The sequence below is a fragment of the Danio aesculapii genome, chromosome 17 (genome assembly GCF_903798145.1).
Source record: "Danio aesculapii chromosome 17, fDanAes4.1, whole genome shotgun sequence".
In the NCBI taxonomy this organism is placed as follows: domain Eukaryota; kingdom Metazoa; phylum Chordata; class Actinopteri; order Cypriniformes; family Danionidae; genus Danio; species Danio aesculapii.
The window spans coordinates 19,132,426-19,158,868 of record NC_079451.1 but is presented as its reverse complement, the minus strand read 5'-3'; the positions used below and the strand labels follow the sequence as shown (position 1 = coordinate 19,158,868).

The following is a 26,443-nucleotide window of genomic DNA, read 5'->3' as shown; positions in this document are numbered from 1 at the left end:
TCAGTTGATCAATGTTGGTGTTCAATAAATAATCGTAGATAGTAGATTGTGTGTTTCCTTCTATTATTATAAAATCAAGTAATGCACCCAACATTCAAAAATCTCTCACTGGTAATATCTGAACATATTTACTGTACAAAACTTGTCAGTGAACTATGAGGGCAAAAAACTTTTTATAAATAAATAAAATAATCATTCATTAATCATAATTGAGTTTGTTAATAATTGAGAAAATGTTCAATCAATCGAGATTTTGATTTTAGGCCAAATCGCTCAGCCCTTCTAGCCAATTTAATACAATTTTTTAAATTTATTTTTTAAATCTTTTTTTATTGTTATTATTAATTATATCATCTCAATCTCAATAATTGAATTATATCATCTCAAAATTGAAAGTGTAGTCATAAAGATTTAGCTTTAACTTTTTGAAATGATATGCTATAGCCGCCTTTCCACTGCACATGACATTTAGATACAACTGTCGCATTATGCCCCCTTTTGGCAGTCGCACAGAATTTTCAGGTTTGTTGCCCACCATGAGAGAGAAGCTGATTCTCGTGGTGTCTGAAATAAAGGAGTGCAAAAGCTAGAGCCTTTATTCTCCATGCGTTTACCATGGTTGAATGAATGAATGAATGAATACTATAAACTCATAAAGCACCTGTAGAAACAAAAACTGTAGAAAGGCTAAATGAAAATGCTAATTCATTTTCATCCAGCAGGTGGCACTTAACAGAACAACAACAATAAAAGTTTCAATCAAGTGGTAGTTGTGGTAGAATCATGCGAACGCAGTTTACAGCATTATGAGATTCTGATTATTAAAATGTGTCCACATCCTCAAAGTACAACTACTAAATACAACTTGTAAACTGGAATTATTTCCTTGCCTATTGCCATAAAAATGCATCTGCACTTATTTTATATGCATTTTACCATGTTAATCCTTTAAAAAAGAAGTATAATCACTACTTATTTAGGGTACAGTCAGTCCAGTACAGTATTTTGTTTATTGACAATTGTGCCCAAATTCACTTAAAAAACTATTTTTGCTGCTTGTTCAAAATACCAAATTAAAATGAGCTGAAACTTGAGAATTTTGGGAGACAACCTAATTGTTTTATGTTCAATCTGCTAAACTTAATTAATTTATGTTGAGACAACATGAGTAAATTGTGTAAAACCCTGCATTTTTACAGTGTTGGACTCTGTATTACAGAGTGTTACACAGGTTAAATAGTTTGCACTATAAAATCATTGCAATGCATGTCTAGAACAAAGGTTTAAACAATTAAAACCAAATAAAATTGCCAGTTTCTGATTTCTGCCTGGTCAATCGGTGCATCGTTGAGCCCAAAAAGCACAGAAATAACAAAAATATGTCTGAGGAAAAAGCAAGTTTGGAAGTTTTCTCTCCAGAGCTCTTTGTTTCCATGATGTAGGGCAGTATTGATCAAGAGTCTTTGTAATTATACTCAACGTGAGCTTTATTTATTGCATCGACACATTATATAAATTAGACCTGTGCCGTAATCTAGTAAGTGAAGCCAGTCGATTCAGGGGAAAGGCATTAATCTGTATTTAGGAAACGTCTGCAGCTCGGCGTGCTGCTTAAATAGATTTGAAAAGAATCTGTTGAAAGCATTTAGAATTGTTTCTGCTTTTACACCAGCACTTGAAAGCCCATAAAAGGCTTGTATAGGCTTATAAAGGGGCACATTGTAAATCACAGGGGGGAAATAGAAACAGTAAAAAGCACTGTTGATTGGTATTTAAATATTTAGCTTGAATATATATTTTTAAATTATAAATTGGGTATTTATTTATGTATCCTAACATACTGTTTTAAAAATAGTGATTTAGCAGTGTCAAATCAGTTAATGTTAATTTATTACTAAGGTTAATAATATTTTTATGTGCTTTTGTGATTCTTAATATTTTTGCTATTTAGATTAATTTACTTTTTATTACAGTTTGAGTAATTATAAGACTCTCGCTCATTTTACGTTTTTCTTTATATCTTTTTTTATCACATACTGTACAATACTGTGCAAAAGTTATTAAAGAGTCAGTATTTAGTTTGACTTCCAGTCCTGAAGCTTTCTGAAATAATGTACTGTACTATGTTTATTATCTTTATTTTTTCCTGTCCAGGTGATCCCATACTGACACTTCAATATACAGGTCTGGGCCATGTTGAGGCCATTTCATGACTTTCATCAGTTTCCTTTTATATATATATATATATATATATAATATATAATATAATATATGATTTCACTACATTAGCAGTCTATTTGTGATGATTATCATTCTGAAAAATAAAATCATTTCCAATTAAGTGCTTTCCAGAAGGAATGGCATAATGCATTAAAACCTGTCTGTACTTTTCAGCATTAACAATCCCGTCAATACTGACAATACTGCCAACAGCACTGGCAGAAATGCAGCTGAAACCAGGACAAACCAGAGCCTCCACAATGTTTTACCGGATAATGTTTTACTCATTTTACCATCACTTGAACAATAAATGTAATGGTGCTAAGTAGCCTCTTATGTTAACTGTAACAAAACAAAAAAAAACGTATTAAAAAATTTACTTATGTTAAAAGATAAAAGATTATAAAATCATCAACATGCAAATTATGATCATAACTCAATGGCTAAACTCTGCAATTATTTAAAACATTACATTTATTTCAAATTGCGGTGCCTGGTCAATTATAATCCCTACTTGACATTGAACATCCTGCGATGTGACTATTGCGAATGTGCATATTGCAATGTCGATGCAATGTCAATTTGGGTTCTGAAGACAAACAAAGGTCTCAGGGGTTTAGAATGACATAAGTAATTAATATTGTATTTCATATTTCTCAGCTTTTATTTACATATGAACACAAAAATTTTGTCAGAAATTTCCAGGGGAATGAATCATTTTGGGCTTCTATAACTGTATATAACACATAAAGCTAAAATAGTGATGCTCAACATACACTAAAAAATCCACACAATTCCTACATGTTGTACCAACACAAATCAAATAAGTTAATAGTTTTCACCAATTTAAGTGGATTGTTGTCTCAACTTATTTTAAATAAGTAGTTTGAACAAGCAGCAAAAGTCAATTTTAGTCTATAAACTGATGATGTCCATGTTGTTTGTCAACCACCCAGTTCAAACCTAAGATAAACACACACACAAAGCCCCTTCTGGGCGGATGAGTCAGAGGCAGCACCTTGGCAGGACCCCTGGGAAGGACAAGGCTGTTTACACCATTACCATAGTGAAAGAGCTTCATCAGAGAGGAAAGCAAACAAAGCCGAGCAGGTGGAGTGATCAGACTGCAGCGCTCATCCACCCACAGAAAACTGACTCTGGTTTTTCATTCCAGTTAGCAAACATTAAAGGAGACATACAGTATCACGAAAATCTGACTTATTCTGTGTTTAAGGGCTGTAATTGGGTCCCATCTGCTGAACCAACCTAGTATTTCACACAATCTGTGAAAAACTAACAATCCTTTGTCTTAGTAAACCTTCTCTAAAAGCATGTAAAAAAGGTGCTGATTCGATGTTGCTCCCCTAGTGGTGCAGGAAATTATTTTTATTATAACATTACCACCCCTTAGTCTGCATATTTCAACCCTCTGTGCTGCAGCAGCATTTCGCCATTTCTCTTCATCAATTCCTATAGCAAATAGAAATGTACAATTTCTGCATCAGAAGACACATTATAAATACTCTTCTGTTGGATGTAGCAATGAACGTGAGCCTCCACAAACTCCCGACATCTTAGTGACTGATGACAATGTGCATGAATTTCATTTTTTTTTAAAACCTGCTGAAGAATGTTGGCAAAGTGCTATATATTTGAGTAAAACGCCAGACTGCATTTTCAGCAAGGGTCAATTCAGCTCTATTTCTGAAGTATGGGTTAGTACCAGGACTTCAATCTCTAACATAATATCCAAAACAAGTGTATGTTACTTTATATTTTGAGAATGTTTCTAAATTTCCTTGTGGTTGTGCGGTTAATGTGGCTAAAGTTAGCATTGTCTCTGATTGTATTCATGGAAACCAGATCTATGTTACTAGTTTTATCCAGAAATGCACCGTAACATAATGACATTTATTATGCACTGTGTATTTGCAGTAACATGTAGTGTTCCCTTGCTCTTCATCATTGTCTGACTGTGGTTTAAACTTTAAGGTTTATAGGTTTATATGGTTATATACACACACTCGCTAACCCTTGGTTGACGCCCTGATTTGTCAGGAATGAATCTGCAATTTTAGCTTATTCCAACTGCTCAAATGACCAATTGCCTGTTTTAATCAGTAACATTTAGACTGTAGACTGCCAAATCTGCCAAATTAAAGCAAAACAATCAGAATAGAGCCTATTAAATTCAGTTTATCCAATATTTACTGGTTCCTGCTTAATAACTCCTCCTTTAATTGATTTAGCAGCTTACACACATTTTCATGATTTAGACATCATAAATATATACACAGATGACGTCAGAATTATATATATATATATATATATATATATATATATATATATATATATATATATATATATATATATATATATATATATATATATATATATATATATATATATATATACACAGCTGAAGTCCGAATTATTATTATATATATATATATATATATATATATATATATATATATATATATATAATATATATATATATATATATATATATATATATATATATATATACACAGTTAAAGTCAGAATTATTATTTATATATATATACACAGTTAAAGTCAGAATTATTATTTATATATATACACAGTTGAAGTCAGAATTATTATATATATATATATATATATATATAAATATATATATACACAGTTGACATAAGAATTATTATATATATATATATATATATATATATATATATATATATATATATATATATATATATATATATATATATATATATATATATATATATATATATATATATATATATATCTACAGTTGAAGTCAGAATTACTATATATATATACACATTTGATGTCAGATTATATATATATAATAATTCTGACGTCAACTGTGTATAAATATATATAATAATTCTGACTTCAACTGTGTGTGTGTATATATATATATATATATATATATATATATATATATATATATATATATACACACACACACACAGTTGAAGTCAGAATTATTATATATATTTATACACAGTTGACGTATTTTTTTCCCCAATTTCTGTTTATTGGAGAGAAGATTTCTTCAACACATTTCTAAACATAATAGTTTTAATAACTCATTTCTAATAACTGATTTATTTTATCTTTGACATGATGACAGTACATAATATTTGACTAGATATTTTTCAAGACACTTCTATACAGCTTAAAGTGACATTTAAAGGCTTAACTAGGTTAATTAGGTTAACTAGGCAGGATAGGGTAATTAGGCAAGTTATTGTATAATGATGGTTTGTTCTGTAGACTATCGACAAAAAATATAGCTTAAAGGGGCTAATAATTTTGAGCTTAAAATGTTTTTTAAAAAATTAAAAACTGCATTTATTCTAGCCGAAATAAAACAAATTTGAATTTCACAAGAAGAAAAAATAGTATCAGACATACTGTGAAAATTTCCTTGCTCTGTTAATCATCCAGTGGCATTGTTTATGTTCTGTTCTCCAACATGCCTGACTGATGTCGTGTCATGAAAACATTTTAATCGCTTGTTAAGATGCATCGGTGTCTTTCGAAATACTGTTTCTGGGTCCAAGCCTCTACTCATTTAAATTGAGAAAATATTTGTTCATAACCACTTTTAGTCATATCACACATTAAAGTGAATTTTATTAAAATCATGGTCTACACAACAGTCTCTGGACTTGCATCTCAGACACCAATATTATAAAATAAAAAATAATAATAATCAAATTCTGGCCATCTGATATAAGCCAGTCTCCCTATACAGTTTGATATGGTGCTTAGACCTGGAAGCCGTTTCGCTTGACGTCACACTTAACAAGCAGGAATGGCTCCACCCTATTCAGGAAAGCACCAGCTCATTTGCATTTAAAGGGATTCAAAAGTGAGGCTAATACACATGCACACAGGATTAACTATGGCTGAGGCTATTAACTAAGGGCTGTTCACGTTGCATTTTTAACGTGAGCAAGTTTGTTGTTTCTTTTCTTGCATGCATATTGGGAGTGACTTAACCCTAACCCGCAGCACGATGTGTTCATGCTTTCCAGGCACACCTAGTTGAAAGAATAACGCGAGCCAACCGCGAGTCACGTGACAAGAACTGGACCGATCAGCTTCATACTTTGCATGGAATATACACATTTCTACTCCAAAGAGAAAAGAAAATACAAAAGGAAAATACCAAACAAGTTCATAATATAGTTGATCAAAAGTGCCTTTCAGAAAGCATCAGCAGACTTTGACTACATTTGTTCTCTTTAAAAAACATACTTAGCTAATATGTTGCTTAGATTTACATTAGACAAATACTATTTTGTATTTATTCTTATTTTTATTTCCTTATTTGTTCATTGTTCTGTCATTGATTTTCAGTGTAAAATTATTACTTCTGTTTAAATGCCAAAAAAATTATTTTCACTTATTTTTAAGGCCAAAGAGAAATGGACTATTGTTTGTTTTTAATATTACTTTGTGCTGTATTCGTTACTGAGGAGCACTCATAAATAACACTTTAAAACATAAAGAGTTTTCATGTGATTTACTAAACTAGTTCTGAAAATCTTGATAACTGAAACTGTGATTATTCCTCAGACTATAATTATACAACCAAAATCTATAATCATTGCATCCCTATTGACAAGCTGAGGTGTTTTGAGTGGAAACATGGAAGCATTGTTTTACATGTTATGAAAAAGGGCATAATATGTCCTCTTTAAAGATAAAATCACACATGCAATTTTATATGGGTTTATCAGTGAGACAATCAGTCTGCAAACACATGGTTAGTGTAGGTTTACTGACTCAGACCTGATGTCCCTCTAGTTACAATCAAGCTGCTGTTTACAATGTTTTTTGGACAGAGAGAAGCAGAAGAGCTGGAGCATGAGTCACGCATCGACCCACCTGCTAGTGTTTTGACACATCAGCGTGACACCTCTATGCCTAAAGCAACACAAGCAGAAGTTAAGAAAAAGGAAGAAAAAACAAAACCAAAAAAAAACTGACAGTCAACACTGAATATTTCCACCCCCACACACAAGACTGCAGTGAATCCTCTCACGCTTATGCCGTTTCTCACTCAGAGAAAAAAGAGGGTCATTAATGACTGCAGTGTGTAATCACTTAAAAAAGTGACATACAAACAAACAAACAGCTACAGATTGTGTGAGAATGTAATGAGAATAAATTGTAAATCTGTTATCAACCTTTTCAAAAGAGGTTAAATGCAATTTTCAAATAAAATAAAACTGGTTGTAGTGTTGAAAGAAAAAAAAACAGGGATATTATAAAGACAATAATTTAATAGTAGCACTTATTATTCACTGAAGGCAAAACAAATGACTGAAATTTTTTATTTGAATTATTTATTTATTAATATTATAATAAAGGCACAACATATATATTTTCATTAAAATATTCAAAAATCACTATAACACTGGTATATATTTTGCTGGCTTGTGTACTTATATTGCATAAGTCATTGTTTCAAAGAATGTTCAAATTAGGGCTGCGCAATATATAATTTCAGCATCAATATCGCAATGTGTCGCAAATCGAATAGTCACATCGCAAAGATATGTAATGTTAACTCTGGATTATAGTTGACCAGGAGCTACAGAATTGTATTTAATCACTGTATTTATACGGAATGTATACGATTTATGTAACAACAACAAAAAACATTTTTATTACTTACAGTTTTTGTCTTTCAAAGTGAAAACTAGATTACTAACAAGCAGATCATTTTTCTTTATTTAAAAAGAAACTCTTACTTTTGCCTTATTTCATCTGAATTTTACAACAATATTTTACTTGATTTAAGAATTTTTTAGATGTTTGGACTAGAATCGTGCAGCCCTAGTTCAAATCCAGAGAAATAAGCAATTTTTATCTAATGACATTGTCTCTATCTTTATCTAAGATTATGTCTTGTGACTTCATACACTTTCACAAGATGTGTTTTAATGTTCTGTGCTTTTTATCAAACTGCACAGTGCAACATTATAACAGAAGCCAAAAATGTGTTTAGTTTGATAAAACTGCACTGGTCGACTGTGGCATAATAAAAGCTTTGCTGTTTTCGTGCCACATCATTCATTCATTCATTTTCTTTTTGGCTTAGTCCCCTTATTAATCCGGGGTCGCCACAACGGAATGAACCGCCAACTTATCCAGCACGTTTTACACAGCGGATGCCCTTCCAGCCGCATCCATCTCTGGGAAACATCCATACACACTCATGGGGGAAACCCATGCGAACGCAGGTAGAACATGCAAACTCCACACAGAAATGCCAACTGACCCAGCCGAGGCTCGAACCAGCGACCTTCTTGCTGAGGGGCGACAGCACTACCTACTGCGCCACTGCGTCGCCGTGCCACATCAGATCATAGTTATTAAAGTTCTGCATTTTTGAATTAGTTTTTATTTTAATACTATTTTTATATTTGCTGTACATTTCAGTTTAGTTTTTGTTTGTTTTATTAATGATTTTGTTTGTTTTAGTTTATTTTTTATTTTGTGAACACTTTTCATATTTTTTTTCTTTCAGTTTTATTCTAGTTGAGCAGAGTTAACAGAACAGATCCAGTGTCAACCAAAGCAGCTTAATGTTTGCAAGTCTCTTAAGGCTGATTTATACTTCTGCATCAAGCACACACATATGCTCCGGCGCAGCCTGCGTGTGGTCGCAAAGCGCTCTCTCTGGCCGTTGCCGACTCGCATCTTTCAAAAAATGTAACTACACATAGCAACAACGAGTAGCGCAAGCTCTGTGATTAGTCAGCATGGTACCACTCACAAGTGTAGTGAATGTTTACAAGTGCTGAGTCCCGTGAAGAAGGTTCAGATGATAACTTTGTTTTATGTTTACCGTTATGAATAAAGTTGTTGCACGTCTGCCGGTTCCCACCTCAAAATGAACGAGTTTGAACTACTTCTAATGTTCAGAAAAAAACAAAACACCAGTGAAGAAACTGGACACAGAGGAACATAAAAACCTCACTGCCAGTTAGCATTTCAAAAGTATTATTGCAGAGCAACCCAAACAGCGCGCAGAAGTATAAATGCACGACAACGCACAAGGCATGCGCCGTGGGTAACGCCAATCACTCGATGCAGAAGTATAAACCAGGCTTTAGTAATAAACATAAAATAATTGTTTAAACAAACACTGAATGCAAAACCATACAAATGCAACTAAACAAAAGTTAAAATTCTGAACAATTCAGACAATCTTCTTCATATTAACAATCATATGTACCTAAACATGCCTACTTTTTTGGCAAATGAAAAGTCAGAGCACATGTTTTATGTCTATATAGAAAAGAAGTTTTTGTATATAATCATGCGCTTGACTGACGTGTTTGGCTGTAAAGCACCATCTACTGTCACTGTCTGCCATAGAATGAGAATTCTGTAGACAATTATTTATTTTTGCCAGGTTTTTTAAAAATGATTTCAGCTAGTTTTTTAGTGACTGTTGTTAGATTTTTTTATTTGTAGGTTTTGTGTGTGAATTTTGACTGACAAAATATTTTTTGTATTCATAGTATTCACTTTAGCATCACTTGTTTTTCATCAGCATTTGTTTCAGCGGTCTAGTTTCACTTCACTTTTAGCTTTACTCTGATACATACTACCACGATAATAGGTTTGGAATACTTTATCTCATGATAAAGTATTCTCCCATGATTCCACACTCAGTCACTGCCTCATAAAACTGCACCCTTGTTTGCTGTGAATAGAAGCCAAAATTACTATCAAAATTACCACCCATCCACTAGCAGTGAAAAAAAAAAGATATTTTATACATATATTTATCATATGTTTTATGTATTAATTTTGGACATTTAAAAAATATTATAACTGGTAAATTATCAGTCTATAAAAAAGAAAAAAAGGAATTTAAATTCTAAAGCATGAAACTAGTACAGCCAAGGTCATACAGGCTCTATTTTCACAGAGAATACTGATAAAATGTGTAGCTTGAGTTCTGATTTGTGTAACAGTATTTGCCAAATGCATGAAACATAACTGAATCATTAGACAATCTGTTAAGTCAAAGAAATGTATGCAGTTTGATTGGCATTGAGTTGTTTTTTTTCACTAATGTAAATTTCACCTGTCCCATGCATTTGCTGCATTGAGTTCATAAATCCAGGCCCTACACAACAGCAAAACGAACTGCTTTACTAGTACTATATTAGCTATATATATAAAATGCAAGTGCTCTGGGACAGGGTGGTAAATATAACCCCTCCACAGTTCCCTCAGGTTTACAACCAACATAATTCTCTCATGGCTGTGTTTCCACCTCTATCATTCACCTGGCACACTCGAGTGACTAGGGGCCAAAATATGCTTTTAGCTTTATATATTTATTTTTTATCTCTCACTATATCACAAAGCTGTACATTTCACGAAAACATTAAGAGACATTTTTAAAAGTGACTGTTTGACTTTACTTTAAAAAGTCAGTTAACACCTTGCTTTTAAAGCAATTACTTTACTTTTCTTAAAGTGAGTAAACCCGTTGCCGTAAAATTATAAAGTAAATATAATATCCATAAATTAAATAATCCATTCATTCATTCATTTTTTTTTATTGGCTTAGTCCCTTCATTAATCTGGGGTTGCCACAGCGGAATGAACTGCCAACTTATCCAGCACATGTTTTACACAGCGAATGCTCTTCCAGCAGCAACATATCTCTGGGAAATGAATAATCCATAATTATAAAAAATAATTCAACAGTTTGAAATGGGTTTACTCACTTTTTTCAGTAAAGCAATACAATGGAAGTGGAAGTGCTCTACACTACCTGACAAAAGTCTTGTCGTTGATGCCAGCCTTAAGAGCAACAAATAATAACTTGACTTCTAGTTGATCATTTGGAAAAGTGGCTGAAGGTAGATTTTCCAATGAATCATCTGTTGAACTGCATCTTAATCATCACAAATACTGCAGAAGCCTTATTATAACCCGCATGGACCCAAGATTCTCATAGAAATCAGTCAAGTTTGGTGAAAGAAAAATCATGGTTTGGGGTTACATTCATTATGGGGGCATGCGAGAGATCTACAGAGTGGATGGCACCATCGACAGCGTGAGGTATCAAGACGTTTGTGCTGCCCGTTACAAACCACAGAAGAGGGCAAATTCTTCAGCAGGATAGCACTCCTCATACTTCAGCCTCCACATCAAAGTTCCTGAAAGCAAAGAAGGTCAAGGTGCTACAGGATCGGCCAGCCCAGTTACCAGAAATGAACATTATTGAGCTTGTCTGGGGTAAAATTAAGGAGGAGGCATTAAAGATAAATCTAAAGAATCTTGAACTCTGGGAGTCCTGCAAGAACGCTTTCTTTGCCATTCCAGATGACTTTATTAAAACGTTATAAGTCATATTAATAAGTTTAAGTCATTGCAGAGATGGATGGATGCAGTCGTGCAAGCTCAAGGGAGTCATACACAATATTAATTCTTTTTCCACTGCACCATGACTTTATATTCTATACTGTACATTATTTCTGTTAAGTGACAAGACTTTTGTCTAAGCAAAGTCAAACCTTACTGTCCTAATTAAATAATTAAAAATTAAAGCATGATTATATTTTATTTTACTAAAATAAGTGTAATCTAGAGGCCTTTGCCTTTCATATAAACCACTTCTGATGCCAAATGATCAACTAGATGTCAAGTTATTATTTGTTGATCTTAAAACTTGGAAAAATGACAAGACTTTTGTCAGGTAGTGTACACTAATATTGGCAGCTTTACTATAAATATGAGCAAAGAAATCTTTAAAAAAATGTCTGTATAATGTTCAACATTTTGCTCAAAATATTATCAATCAGTCAATAAATGCACACCATCTATTATTTAATGCACATCATCTATTATTTAAAGCACATCATCTATTATCTATTATCTATTATGTGTAACATAGTTATTTGCACCCCTATGAATTCATATGATCAATATATATATATATATATATATATATATATATATATATATATATATATATATATATATATATATATATATATATATATATATATATATATATATATATATATATATAGGTTTTTTTTTTTGTTTTTGTTTTTTTTTTTTATAGTTTTAAGTAGTATGATTAACCTTTAAAATTTCTTAGTACACCAGCAGCTGACAAGGACAGGAAATTGTTCAAATGAGTAAATCTAAAGAACAAAGCTGTGGTTACATAAAAAGGTTGAAATAAAAAAAAATAAAATAGGACGTGGCTTTAAAAAACTGCTCTCCAACAATTTGACATCACCATAAACTGATAAAAAAGGTTTAATAAAAAAGAATTACTAATAAAAGAATCTAAGTAAAGCTCCTTCTATTTTTTTGAAGGAATTACACTCTTAAATGCTAGGTTATTTCAACCCAATTCTGGTATAATACCGACTAAACCAACAACTGGGTTATTTTTTTAATTAAATTTATAGGACCAAGGCAGTTCATTCCACTGTGGCGACCTCTGATAAATCCGGGACTAAGTCAAAGGAAAATGAATGATTAATAGGACCTAATTTAACCCAATGTTTGGGTTTATTTACCCATTTTGGGTTTAAATAACCCAACATTTCTTTGAGTGCAAGCTGGAGTTTTGTTATTTGGTTTTTGTGTTTACAAGGTCTTCAAAGCAACAATTCGACATCACCAACATCACCACAAATTGAAAAAACTCATGAAAAAAAGACTCTCATCCAGGTAAAGTTCCTTCAGTTTTTTGAAGGAATCACACTCTAAAATGCTAGGTTATTTCAACCCAATTCTGGTGTAATAGGCGGTTCATTCCACTGTAGCAACCCCTGATAAATCAGGGACTAAGTCAAAGGAAAATTAATGAGTAAAAGGACCAAATTTACCCCAATGTTTAAGTTAGTCCATTTTTTACCAATTTTGGGTTTAAATAACCCAGCATTTCTTTGGGTGCAAGGCTGTATTGATGCCATTATTAATGCCGGGTTCTGTACTTTGTTGCCAAGAACAACCCATCATGAACATCTGCAATCTGCATACTCTGCAAAACAAAGGCTATAGCTGGCACTGAGGCAAAGAGGATTATGTCATAATAAAGAACCCGTCATGCTCACATGTACTATACTATGGCTAATATGATATCCTTCGAGCTAGTGTGGGAAAGTAGAAGACATCCAGCTTTACTAGGGCTTTGCTAAGGGCTACTAAAGCAATTACATAACACACAACTCACTATGCATGTGAATGAATCAAACTCCATGTTGTGCCGGGCCACAGTATCGAAAAATCAATCTTTCCGAAACACAAAACGCAAACCCAGGGCACCTTCTCTCTCTCTCCTGTGTGTTTCTAAATACGGTTCCTCAGAATAGTTCAAGCTTCTTGAAATGACAGCTATATTTAGCACATCAGCCACTGCAGATGCCACATCCATTCAGATTGGCCAAAACAGGACACAATATCAAAGACAGTCACTCTCATATGGCAGTTTCACAGGGATGAAAACAGTAATATGTAAGTAATATGTAATAAACATACGAAAGTACTTTAGAAATTATTTTAATATGCTGATTAGCTGCACAAGCAACTTTACTTATTATTATTGTTCTGATCAATATTCAGGAATTATTTTAATACACTGATTAGCTGCATAACCAACTTTACTTATCATTATTCTTATTATCAATACTCAGAAATTGTTTTAATAAGCTGATTAGCTGTCCAACCAATGTTACATACTATTAATATTAAATTTATTATTATTATTATTTTAATACACTGATTAGCTGCATAACCAACTTACGTAGTTTTATTGTTATCAATATTCAGAAATAGTTTTAATATGCTGAGCTGCACAACCAACACTTCTTATTATTATCAATATTCAAAAAATATTTAATATGCTAATTAGCTGCAAAAGCAACATTACTATTTATTATTATCAATATTTAGAAATTATTTGAATATGCTGATTAGCTGCACAACCTACATTACGTATTATTATTATTTTCAATACTGAAAAAAGTTATGTGGCACTTTTATGTGGGTATTTTTAATGAAGGGCACAATATCAACAACAGTCACTGTCATATGGTGGTGTCACGGGTGGGGGATAAAAACAGAAATACAAAGAGGGAACTTCACGGTAGGCTGGAGAATGTAATCTATTGATTTACTTCCTTAACTTTGTGGCTGTCATCTCTACTTCCATGGGGATCTGGTTAATCTTAAACCATTATTTTGAAGAAGCTTTAGAGTGTAGTTAATGTGTTTTAGAGTTGCTACTAAAACATTACATATTATAACCCTAGAAATGACACGCAGATATATCCAAACCTCTATATATATATCTTGAAATCTGATTTAAAAAAAGTAGAAAACTAAATATATAGTAATAATAAACTAAATTAATAAATAAATAAATCATACAATTAATAAGAAAAAATGGTTTAAAAATGTTATCTCACTTTTTTAAACTGTTTATATTCATTTTCATTGAAAAAACCTTCATACAATTGTGACCGCCTAAATTCTTACAAGAAAGGGACGGACCATGTATCAAAGTACTCTTGGAAGTACTCACAGTAAACTTAGCTTACTACAAAAGTACCTCCCACCAAACCCATCTAACATTGATCAAAATATTTATGGAAGGTTCATAAAAAATAAAATTAAAGGCATACATGAATAAAATTTACAATCATAATATGGCACTGGCTGGGACAAAAATGTAAAATTTAAGCAGTATTTTAAGGTGTACATGGAATTAACTGGTTTTAAAGGTTTTTAAAAGATACTTATCATTTATTTGATCAAAGATAAAATAATATTGTTAATATTAGTTTTTATTTTAATTATTTTATAAAATGTAATGTATTTATGTTAACAAAAAAATAGCATTTTTTATTTTCCACATCATTAGTCCAGTGTTATGGCACATGATACTTCAGAAATTGTTTTATTATGCTGATTAGTTACACAAACAACAGTACTTATTATTATTATTATTTAATTATTATTATTATCAATATTGAAAACAGTGCTTACTATTTTTTTGTAGAAAAAATGAATACACTTTTGGATATTATTTTTAATTAAAAGAACGTTACATAAAAAATAACATTTTGCATAAAAATATTTTTTTATAAAAAATTAAAAGCTTTAATTTTGGGGGGATTTTAAGGGTTCAGTGCACAAAAGAATATATAAATACTAAACAATATATAAATATATTGAATTCTCAAATTCTGTTTACACTGACCATGTAATCGCCTTTGTACAAAAATTCATTGTACACAAGGCTATGTAATTTAAATAAGGTCAATGACATTTTAATTTAAACAAAATAAATAAATATACAAATAATTACACTATTTTATACAACAGGACAACAATAGAGTACACGATTAGTCATTGTTAATCAGATAATTTTGTTTTGACAAGGTAAATATAAAATCTGCACAGCTTCAAAATCTATCAGCATACAAAACCCTACAGCAGCCTAGACTCTATCAAAAAGCGTTTTTCTCCTTGTGACATGACTGTGGGTGAAATACTCAGGCTGTAAAAAAAAATTGTAATTGCTCTGGTATTGAAGTGCTTCAGCCAGTCGCACATCTCCAAAAGGCATCCACACTGTGAGAAATCAAAGTCACACAGCCTGACTGCCTGCAGCTTTATCCAAACACCTTCGACCACGCGTGCTGGTAGTCAGAAAACCTTACATGGAATAGAAACCAAATCAATATGTGTACGATTCATAAATATCACAACACTGCAGTGGATCTCTGTGTGCGCGCGTTTTAGTTTAGTGCTCGTTTGAGTGTGGATGAACCTAAATCACTGACGTCTGAAATGAAGGAAAGAAATAAAATATGAACAATAAACGGATAAGCAGATCCGCAATACTGCATGCAATCTGTTGCTTCAGCATCAATGCCATAATCTCCTATGATAGACACGAATCTTCCCTTCCCAAACACAGGGAGGGAATTACCATATAATACAGATACTAATCAAGCACTCGCACAATCGCCCTTACCGTACATTGATGGAAAACCTGATGAAATTCTCTGTTCTTTGCCTGAAGCCTCTCTCTTTCTGTCACATAGCCAGAGAGAAAGACAGAACGAGAGAGAGACACACACACACACTCACTCACTCACTCACACACACACATGCATACGGCGCATGTGACTGTTCTCCAATGACCTTGGATTTTCCAAACAGCGCGGCACAGTTTTCCCTCTATCAGGAACAATGCTGGTCTAACACACACAGGTACACATACACACACTCGTGCCGCACGCATAAACCCCTCCTCGGCAAAGATGAACACATTTACATTCACACCCCCCTGACCATTCAACAATGAGTGAGGCAGAGGGGGAGGAGATGAGAGATGGAGAGAGTGAAGACGCTGGAGGAGAGAGGGCGGAGTCTATTGGTGGAGCAGTGTGTCAGTCAGGAAGAAAACCCCGCCTCCTGTTGCTGACTGTGTTGGTAGACTGTAAAAAATGCTGGGTTCCACATAATTCCTTCATGTTGATCCAACACAAATCGATTCAGTTAATTTAATCGTTTTTACAAATTTAAGTAGATTGAACATAAAACAATTCCGTTGCCCCACCAAAAAACTTAAAAATTGTGTTGTTTCAAGTCATTTAAAGTAGTTTGAACAACCAGCAAAAGTCATTTTTTGAATGTAGTATTTGATTGTTGCATGCAGATTTTTCTTTAAATGAATAAAACATGCATGACTTATTTTAGCTTTTAAAAAGAAACTAATTAAATATTTACTTTGTCTAGAATTTATAATAATTTGCATGGTTTAAAGAAAAAATAAAATAAATATTGTGTATATCAGAGAAATGAAACGAGGCATAATAATAATAATAATAATAATAATAATTATTACACACATATATATATATATATATATATATATATATATATATATATATATATATATATATATATATACACACATATATATATGTGTGTATATATATATATATATATATATATATATATATATATATATATATATATACACACATATATATATATATATATATATATATATATATATATATATATATATATATATATATATATATATATATATATATATATATATATATATATATATTGGTTTAATATCTTGACTTAATTTGTTAATGTAATGCACATAAACTAATAAAGAGTAAAATCCAAAATTTTGCATAGTTTCATTAACAATAAAACAAATGAAATAGTTTGTTCAAGCTAGTTCACAGTGCATAACTACTGTTAATGAATAGATCTTGAGAATGGAATAATGTATTATTAAATCTTAAAACTAACATAAAGCAAAATGATTAAATCATGCTAAAGTAATTTGGCTTTGTTGTATTTTGGCTTTGTTAAAAATAAATGAAACCTTGTGTTTAAATTAGTAGCCCCTTTAAGCTTTATTTTTTGTCGATAGTCTACAGAACAAACCATCATTATACAATAAATTGCCTAGTTACCCTGACCTGCCTAGTTAACCTAATTAACCTAGATTAGCCTTTAAATGTCACTTTAAGCTGTATAGAAGTGTCTTGAAAAATATCCAGTAAAACATTATTTAGTCATCCTGGCAAAGATAAAATAAATCAGCTATTACAAATGAGTTATTAAAACTATTATGTTTAGAAATTTGTTGAAAAAAATCTCTCCATTAAACAGAAATTGGGGAAAAAATAAACAGGGGGGCTAATAATTCAGGGGGGCTAATAATTCTGACTTCAACTGTACGTATGTATGTATGTATGTATGTCTGTATGTATGTATGTATGTATGTATGTATGTATGTATGTATGTATGTATGTATGTATGTATGTATGTATGTATGTATGTATGTACGTACGTACGTATGTATGTATGTATGTCTGTATGTATGTATGTATGTATGTATGTATGTATGTATGTATGTATGTATGTATGTATGTATGTATGTATGTATGTATGTATATACATATAATATTTTTAGATATTGGTTTAATAAATATTGGTTTAATATCTTGGGTTTAACTTGTTAAGACAATGCACATAAACTAATAATGAGTAAGATCTAAAATTTTGCATAGTTTTGTTAACATTAATACAAATGAAATAGTTTGTTCAAGCTAGTTCACATTGTTAATGAACAGATCTTTGGAATTGAATAATGTATTATCAAATCTTGAAACTAACATTAAGCAAAATGACTAAATTAAATCATGCTGAAGTATTTTGATTGCTAGTTTTTTGTTAATAATAAATGAAACCTTGTGTAAAGTGTTACCAATATAACCAATATAACCAATACCAATTTAAATCAATGAATATCAAATAATCCATTAAATAAATAAACCTATGAAATAAATTTGATAAATTTGTCTTGAATCTTTATGTAAAAGAAAATAGTTTTTACCCTTTCTTTTTTTTTTAACGCCTGATTGGAGAAGCCCTGATCCATGGCATGTGAAACAGCTCAGTTTTAATCTGAATGGGTTTCAGTTTTAGCTGCTTGAGTTATTGCAGCACATTACCAAAAAAAAGACATTTACCTTTTATTTCAGTTGCTAAATATTTCATAAACATTCACATATAAAACATTCATGAATCGAATTATGGACAAACCGAGAATCCAGCTGCTTCAAAACACGTGTTACTCCAACAGCATGGGAAAAAACAAACAAAACGGATACCAAAAACAGAATACCCAAAAAAAAATGTGCTTACCTCCTCCGACCTGATGATCCAACAGAGCACTGCAGTCCAGGAGAAGTCTTCTTGGACCGGGAAAATCTGGGAGAGCTGAAAAATTGGGCAAACTTGGAAGCGGCATCTTCTTATACTCATCAAAACCACTGGGAATAATATCAACTCTAGTTATAGACCTGTAAACTTTCTTCTACTCTGGGCAATGTAAATGAGATGCAGTGACCACCCACTTCCCTCCCCGCTTGTTGATCTGTTGCTCTCTCTCTCTCTCTCTCTCTCTCTCTCTCTCTCTCTCTCTCTCTCTCCATTGTCACTCACTTAGATCAGAATCTCTTTATAGAATTCCCAGTGATGTTCATACCATATGTTTTCATACCATCTATGCTATTTTTGGGGTTGGGTTTTTGTTTAATTCACAGTTAAATTTTAGTTCTATAAATTTCTGTTATTAATTGCAGTACTATATGCATGACATTGTAAAACATTCATACATAGCCACTTTTCTGAAAAAAGACCATATTTTTTATGCGTTGACAATCACAACAGCCAATCAACTGCTAGTCCATTTCATTGTAAAATGATTAATAAATGATTAATTCATTTATTAATTTAATTAATAATAAATTATTGAATGATAAATGATTAATTTTACTAATCTACAAATAAAAGCAGAAAAACATGGTTATCATTATATCATGGTAACCAAAAATCAACCACGGTTTTGCTGCACTAACCATAATTTACCCATCATATGTGAAACAAAACTGTTAAAAATGGTAATAAATGTCCCAAAACAAGTGATTTTACCCATTTTATACATTAAAACTGTTGTCATAAGAGTTGCTATAAATACAAATTCTCAAATGTCAAGACAAACTTAAAATGTCATAACACTTTCTATAACGTCACGGTGGTGCAGTGGGTAGCACGATCACCTCACAGCAAATAGTCCAAAGACATGTGGTATGGGTGAATTGGGTAAGCTAAATTGTCTGTAATGTATGTATGTGAATGAGTGTGTATGGATGTTTCCCAGAGATGGGTTGCAGCTGGAAGGGTATGCACTGCGTAAAACGTGTGCTGGATAAGTTGGCGGTTCATTCTGCTGTGGCGACCCCAGATTAATAAAGGAACTAAGCCGAAAAGAAAATGAATAAATGAATGAAATTTCTGTAACATCCATAAAAACTTCTGCCTTGACATCGTAAAACTGCACATTACACTAAAAAAGCGCATTTAACAGTGATGTTAATGTATATTTTTTGAATGCACACACAGAATGTTCGTATAATTTGCACACAGATGGTTTGCACATTGCAACAACTTTTAAAACCTTACCTGTCCTATAGGCGTCCATCTGTCATAATCTCTAGCCAAAATCCCATGTGAGCTTCTTTGTAATTTTTTTTCATGCTAAAGTTTAATTCCTGGTCTACATTGGCATCCATTATTGCCAAATACATATTCAGTTTTTCATTAGCTTTGCCAATCCATGGCCGCAACTAACAATTGCAGATAAAATACATTTCACATGTTTTGTTTAAAGAGTTTTGGCACTGGGCCTTTGTTCCTGTTTACAGTATGTTTGCTAATCAGGCCTACAGTGCATGAACTGGTACGTCCTACCATTTTGATTTCATTCATTCATTCATTTTCTTTTTGGCTTAGTCCCTTTATAAATCAGGGATCGCCAGAGTGGAATGACCCGCCAACTTATCCAGCATATGTTTTATGCAGCGGATGCCCTTCCAGCTGCAACCCATCACTGGGATTCACACACATACATTATGGACAATTTAGTTTACCAAATTCACCTACAGTGCATGTCTTTGGGCAGTGGGGGAAACCACATGAACACGTGGAGCAAACTCCACACAGAAATGCCAACTGGTCCCAGATGCGGCTCGAACCAGTGACCTTCTTGCTGTGAGGCGACAGTGCTACCCACTGCACCACTATGCTGCCTTCCTTGACTTCAGTATTGTTTTTTTTTTATTCAATGAAATGTCAAAAGAGAATGATTTTCCGTTTTGCATTAAAGATTATGAAACAGTTTGTTTTTATGTGGATTAAATTGTACAGGTGTTTGTTTTTTTCACCTCAAGAAGAGCATTGTGAGGAAATGAAGTACATTTTCAAAATTTGAAGTCTGCCAAAGCTGTAAAACATCCTTAATGAACACCATCCCAGAAACGAATTCTCAGAATTTGATTAAAAATAAGCAAGGTGTACTTTGCCTTCAGCAGATTAATTTATAGCTCAGTTTGTTCATCTCAAGGGGTGGTGTGAGTAACACACTGAATTTCGACTGCTATGTAAAACTACATTATTGCAGTAAATAAATACGAAAACATTTCTTTATAAAACTAAAATATAATAAGTAACTGCAGTTTTGTTTTTTTATTTATTTATTTATTTATTTATAAGAAATCTATGTAGTATATATTTATTTTTAATTGTGACAGGTTTGTAAATACTGACAAATTTATGCACAAATTTAACACAACACTTCTAAAGCTTGAGGAAAAATGCATAGAAGTATAATGCCTGACAATTAATATACTGTAGAAAAACAGTAAAAACAGTACAGTCCTTTTCTGTAATTCTGTAATTCTGTAATTTTTTGTAAATTTCTGTATTTTTCTGATTATCTTAAGTCATATTAACATAATATTTAATTTCACTTAACATTAAGCAAAAAAAAAAAAAAAAATGCAAATGTCTTCAGAAAGAAATACGGAACCTGTAGTACAATAATATTATTTTTGTTGTGTGGGTTACACACATCTTCAGAATGTATTACAATGGGACAATAAAGATCACAATAAAAATGGGACAGGGTGGTATGTGACAGGGTGGTAAAGTGCATCCAAAAATGGCCGCAAATCTCCCATTTGGTTAAGTTCCTCACCTAGCATACATTCATTCAATCTGAATTTTACTTTTCTTTGCTTTATAAATGTAAAAAAAATAAATAAATAAATACGTTTACCCTATCTACTTTGCCTGAAGGGGTGGTTAGGTTGAGCTTGACAGACCCTGTCTAACAAGAAAAAAAACAACAAAAATGAAATGTAAGTTAATTTCTGTAATTTCCTGCTTTTAGTCTTGGAGGGTGCAGGGCCCATATGTCAATTATTTTTTGTGATGTCATTTGAAGCAAAAGTACATAATTTATAGATTAAACAATTTAGTGCTATGGGGTGGTAAGTCAAACTAAGGGGACGTACACAAATCATGAAATATTTACAAAAAATATATAAACTTTATAAAATATATTTATCTTATGGAAATAGAAACACACATATAAACCTCAAAACAGTAAAAATTTGGGAGGAAAAAGTTATCTACATGATGATATTTTAGGTGCAAATGCAATGCTAATCAGCATGGACATGTGAAATTTGTTATGTAATCGTGGAAAAGTATTTAAAAAAAGAATATTACTCTTTAGTAATAATTTTTAATATATCATGCTAGCTCCCTTGAATTAATTACTTTAAGCTTTGGAAACACATTTTAGGACATTTTTGTGCTTCATGCAGCTCATCAAATGTTACGCACACAAATGACACCCGTTTCATAGAATGACCCTCATCTCAATCACTGAAATATTGTTCTGTGGAATGGAAGTCCAGCGACAATAATCTCCACCATTTTAAAAAAGAGTCATTTAAATTTGTGACATAAGTGTAAATAATAATCTAATTATGATTTACATTTACATTAAACAGGCTATTAAAATGTGGCTGAACAATGTTAACAGTTAACAGAAAATGAATGAATCAATGACAATAATAACAGTTAGCCTGTAGTTTTAGAGATCTTTAATTGACTGTATGTTATGCTGCCACACTCAACAGTTTTTTAACACATTTCGAGTCTCACACGAGTTGACTCGACTATTCATTCTCCCGAGTTCGTGATGGAATGAGTCCAGAACCGTGCGAACCAATTCAATCGATTCACTCGGTAGATCCGAACTAAAGCCAGTTGATTCCCTACTGACGAATCTGTGTTATAGGTTTAGTCGCCATAGAAACTCTCATTTGTTTGCCATGATTTGCCAGTTTTTTTTTGTCTGTTTTAAGTATACATACTCCTGAAATTACCATTCATTTCTTTAGCGTATAATTGAAAATAATATGTTTGAAAACAAATTTTAAGCACCATAAGGCTCTGTTGAATCTGCTGATTTCAATCGTGGTAGCCAAATACTCGTTGCTAAGGGTAGTTAGCCCGTTAGCAATAAGATGTTAAAATAATTGAAAGAAAATGTTTGCGTTTTTTTTCGCGACAAATGACGCGTGAAATATATTTAGGGTTTCTGGAAAAATTGTACCTTGGTATCCTGACATCCTGACGCTCTGTCTCTGCGACCAGCTGCTCAGTGTTTACAGAGCCACTCAAACAAACAGCCATACGTGAAGTCGGTGGATATTTCATCTTCTTTGGACGTGGTTTGGGAATAAGTGCAATATGGACACCAATGTCCAGAAAAGGCGAGAAAACAAGAAGTCGTTACGTGTTAAGGTCATTAGTCTGGGAAATGCAGAGGTGGGAAAGGTAAGAATGGACTGTTGTTTTGAATCATACAGACATCAAACTTCAAAGATCATGTGGCTGTTTGCATTCGTTTATTAATATGACCTTGTTTCACTGATACGTATGCCAGAAGTTTAATGTTTGCATATTTTTCTATATAAGTAACCACATTATAATCAGATTTCCCCTTATACACAATTGTTATGAATTTAATATCCACATACTGTAATTGAGACAATGTTTAACGTTAGAAATGTTTGTTTGTAGGTTGTCCTGCACAATATGTATAGTAGCGTTCTAGATTATCTGAAAATAAGTTAAGGATAAATAATATTTGATAATATTTCTATTTTTTTGTACTAGAGCTGCATCATTAAACGTTACTGTGAGAAGAGATTTGTGCCCAAGTATCTAGCCACCATTGGGATAGATTATGGTGTAACAAAGTAAGTGTGATGTGGTTTGTTGAAGGATCATTTTCTGTCTCTTTTTCACACACAATAAGTTCAAAAGACAACAAGAACACTTGTCTTATTCATAGCACATAAACAACCATTTTGTATGTTGTCTGGTTCTAATGGCTGTAATGTTATTGTCATATATATATATATATATATATATATATATATATATATATATATATATATATATATATATATATATATATATACAATTTGTATTTTTTTTATCATCTAGGACTACACAATATAAAAAAAAATTGACATTGCGACATTTAGTTTTTCTGTGATGCATATTACGATATGAATAAAATTTCACAAAATGGTTTAATAGCACAATTTTAAAAATAAATCTTGATTTTAGACTAATTGTGGTGATTTTGTAAGGGTGTGAATCATGGATGGAAAAATATGAAATAAATTGCAAGCAAAAGTGAATGCAATAAAGCAATGAAAAAGAAAAACAAAGAACTTCATGGTTTTCCAGAGAGTCAAACCGTATTCATGTACAGCAATCGAATAATCAAACTTAATGTAAAATAACACAGCATAGTCTTCACTGTATTAATAATTCAGTTGAAGTTACAAATGTTGCACTTTTTTGTCCCTGAATGCCTTAAACTCTTTTAAAATTAATAAACTGAACTGAACTTAAACACTACAAACTGAACTACACTGTTCCTATTTACCATGACTTTTTATGTGAAGCTGCTTTGACACAATCTACATTGTATAAGCGCTATACAAATAAAGGTGAATTGAATTGAATTGAATTGAATTGAATTGAAAATGCATTTAATGACTGACAGCTAGCTCTCTGCATCTCTCACATGGTTGCCCACTGAAGCTAAGCAGGGCTGTGCCTGGTCAGTACCTGGATGGGAGACCACGTGGGAAAGCTAGGTTGCTGCTGGAAGTGGTGTTTATGACAACATCAGGGTGCACTCAACCTGTGATCGGTGTTTGTCCTAGTGCCCCAGTATATTGATGGGGACTCTATACTGAAAACACATGCAAAAGATAACGTTTCACGGTGTTTTGGTAAATCTTTGTAGTGGCTCCACAAATCTCATGTTATCTGAATTGTGGTGCTGATCAACTATAATAATCCAAACTCAACATTGCATATTCTGCGATGTGACTATTATGGACACACACATTGCGATACAAATACTGAAATGTTATGTTGTGCAGCCGTATTATTGTCTTAAATTTATTAAATAATTTATTTATTTCTTTAGTGATGTTATACAAATTAAATGCTATTAGTTCTTATTTATCTATAATGTTTTATTCAAATAAATATTAAAACTATAATAATTGTCAAACATTTTGAAGTGGTTGTTTTCTTAGTTATTGCTTTCATATTGTGTGTTCAATAAAAAAGTAATTTTCTTTCTTTTCTTCCTAAGGGTTCAGGTACGAGACCGGGAGATAAAAGTAAATATTTTTGACATGGCTGGACATCCATTCTTTTATGAGGTATTGCTTGAATTATTTTAAATTAGTAGGGATTAAAGACTATAAAAAATTGAGATTAATATTATTTTTTAAAAAGTTCATAAAAACAATAAAAGTGCAAAACAACTTTGCATTTTCCCCCTGTACATTAAAATATATTTTTAACTATTTTTATTTTACCATGATTTTACAAGTAATGCTCACTAAATGATCAGTGTACAACATATTATATACCACAAAAAATTGCCAGGCTTATTTAAAACAACAATTATTTCACAAAATTAAAAGACGTGGGTATTACAATACAACCTGAAAAAAAAAATATATATATATATACATACATACATATATACAGACACGGTTAAAATCAGAATTATTAAACCCCCCTCACAATATTTTCTAAATGATGTTTAACAAAGCAAAGAAATTTTCACAATATGTCTGATAATATTTTTTCATCTGGAGAAAGTCTTATTTGTTTTATTTTGGCTAGAATAAAAGCAGTTTTAAATTTTTTATTAACCATTTTAAGGTCAAAATTATTACCGCATTTAAGCAAAAAAGAAATTCGATTAACATTGTTATACAATAGCTTGCCTATATACCCTAACCTGTCTAGTTAACCTAAAAACCTACTTAAGCTTTTAAATGTCACTTTAAGCTGTATAGAAGTGTCTTGAAAAATATCTAGTAAAATATTATGTACTGTCATTATGGCAAAGATAAAATAAATCAGTTATTAGAAATGTGTTATCAAAACTATAATGTTTAGAAATGTGTTAAAAAAAATATCTCTCCGTTAAACAGACAATGGAAGAAAAAAATAAACCGGGGCGGGGGTAATAATTCAGGGGGGCTATATATATATATATTTGAAACATTATGTACTTTACTTTCATTTGATATGCTTTCTATGTAAATAAATTAACTTTTTTAAAGTACATTTTGATACAGACACATCATCTTTGACCCAATCATGTAATATACAGTCAATTGATTAATATTATTAAAAA

At 31.9% G+C, this 26,443-nt stretch overlaps 2 protein-coding genes across 3 annotated transcripts in view; one reads left to right on the top strand and one right to left on the bottom strand.

Moving 5' to 3' along the window:
• efr3ba (EFR3 homolog Ba (S. cerevisiae)) overlaps positions 1-16,562 on the bottom strand; it is a 58,644-nt gene extending 42,082 nt beyond the window's left edge. For both annotated transcript variants that reach the window (XM_056476883.1, XM_056476884.1), the window contains exon 1: positions 16,277-16,562. In XM_056476883.1, coding sequence (XP_056332858.1) covers positions 16,277-16,283 — 7 coding nt within the window. In that variant the 5' untranslated portion in view covers positions 16,284-16,562. The remainder of the gene's footprint in view (positions 1-16,276) is intronic.
• Positions 16,563-23,156: 6,594 nt separating this feature from the next.
• Positions 23,157-26,443, top strand: part of dnajc27 (DnaJ (Hsp40) homolog, subfamily C, member 27) — a 10,644-nt gene continuing 7,357 nt past the window's right edge. Inside the window, exons 1-3 of the mRNA XM_056477767.1 lie at positions 23,157-23,532; positions 23,875-23,957; positions 25,382-25,451. Of these exons, the coding sequence (XP_056333742.1) occupies positions 23,446-23,532; positions 23,875-23,957; positions 25,382-25,451 (240 nt within the window). The 5' untranslated portion in view covers positions 23,157-23,445. The remainder of the gene's footprint in view (positions 23,533-23,874; positions 23,958-25,381; positions 25,452-26,443) is intronic.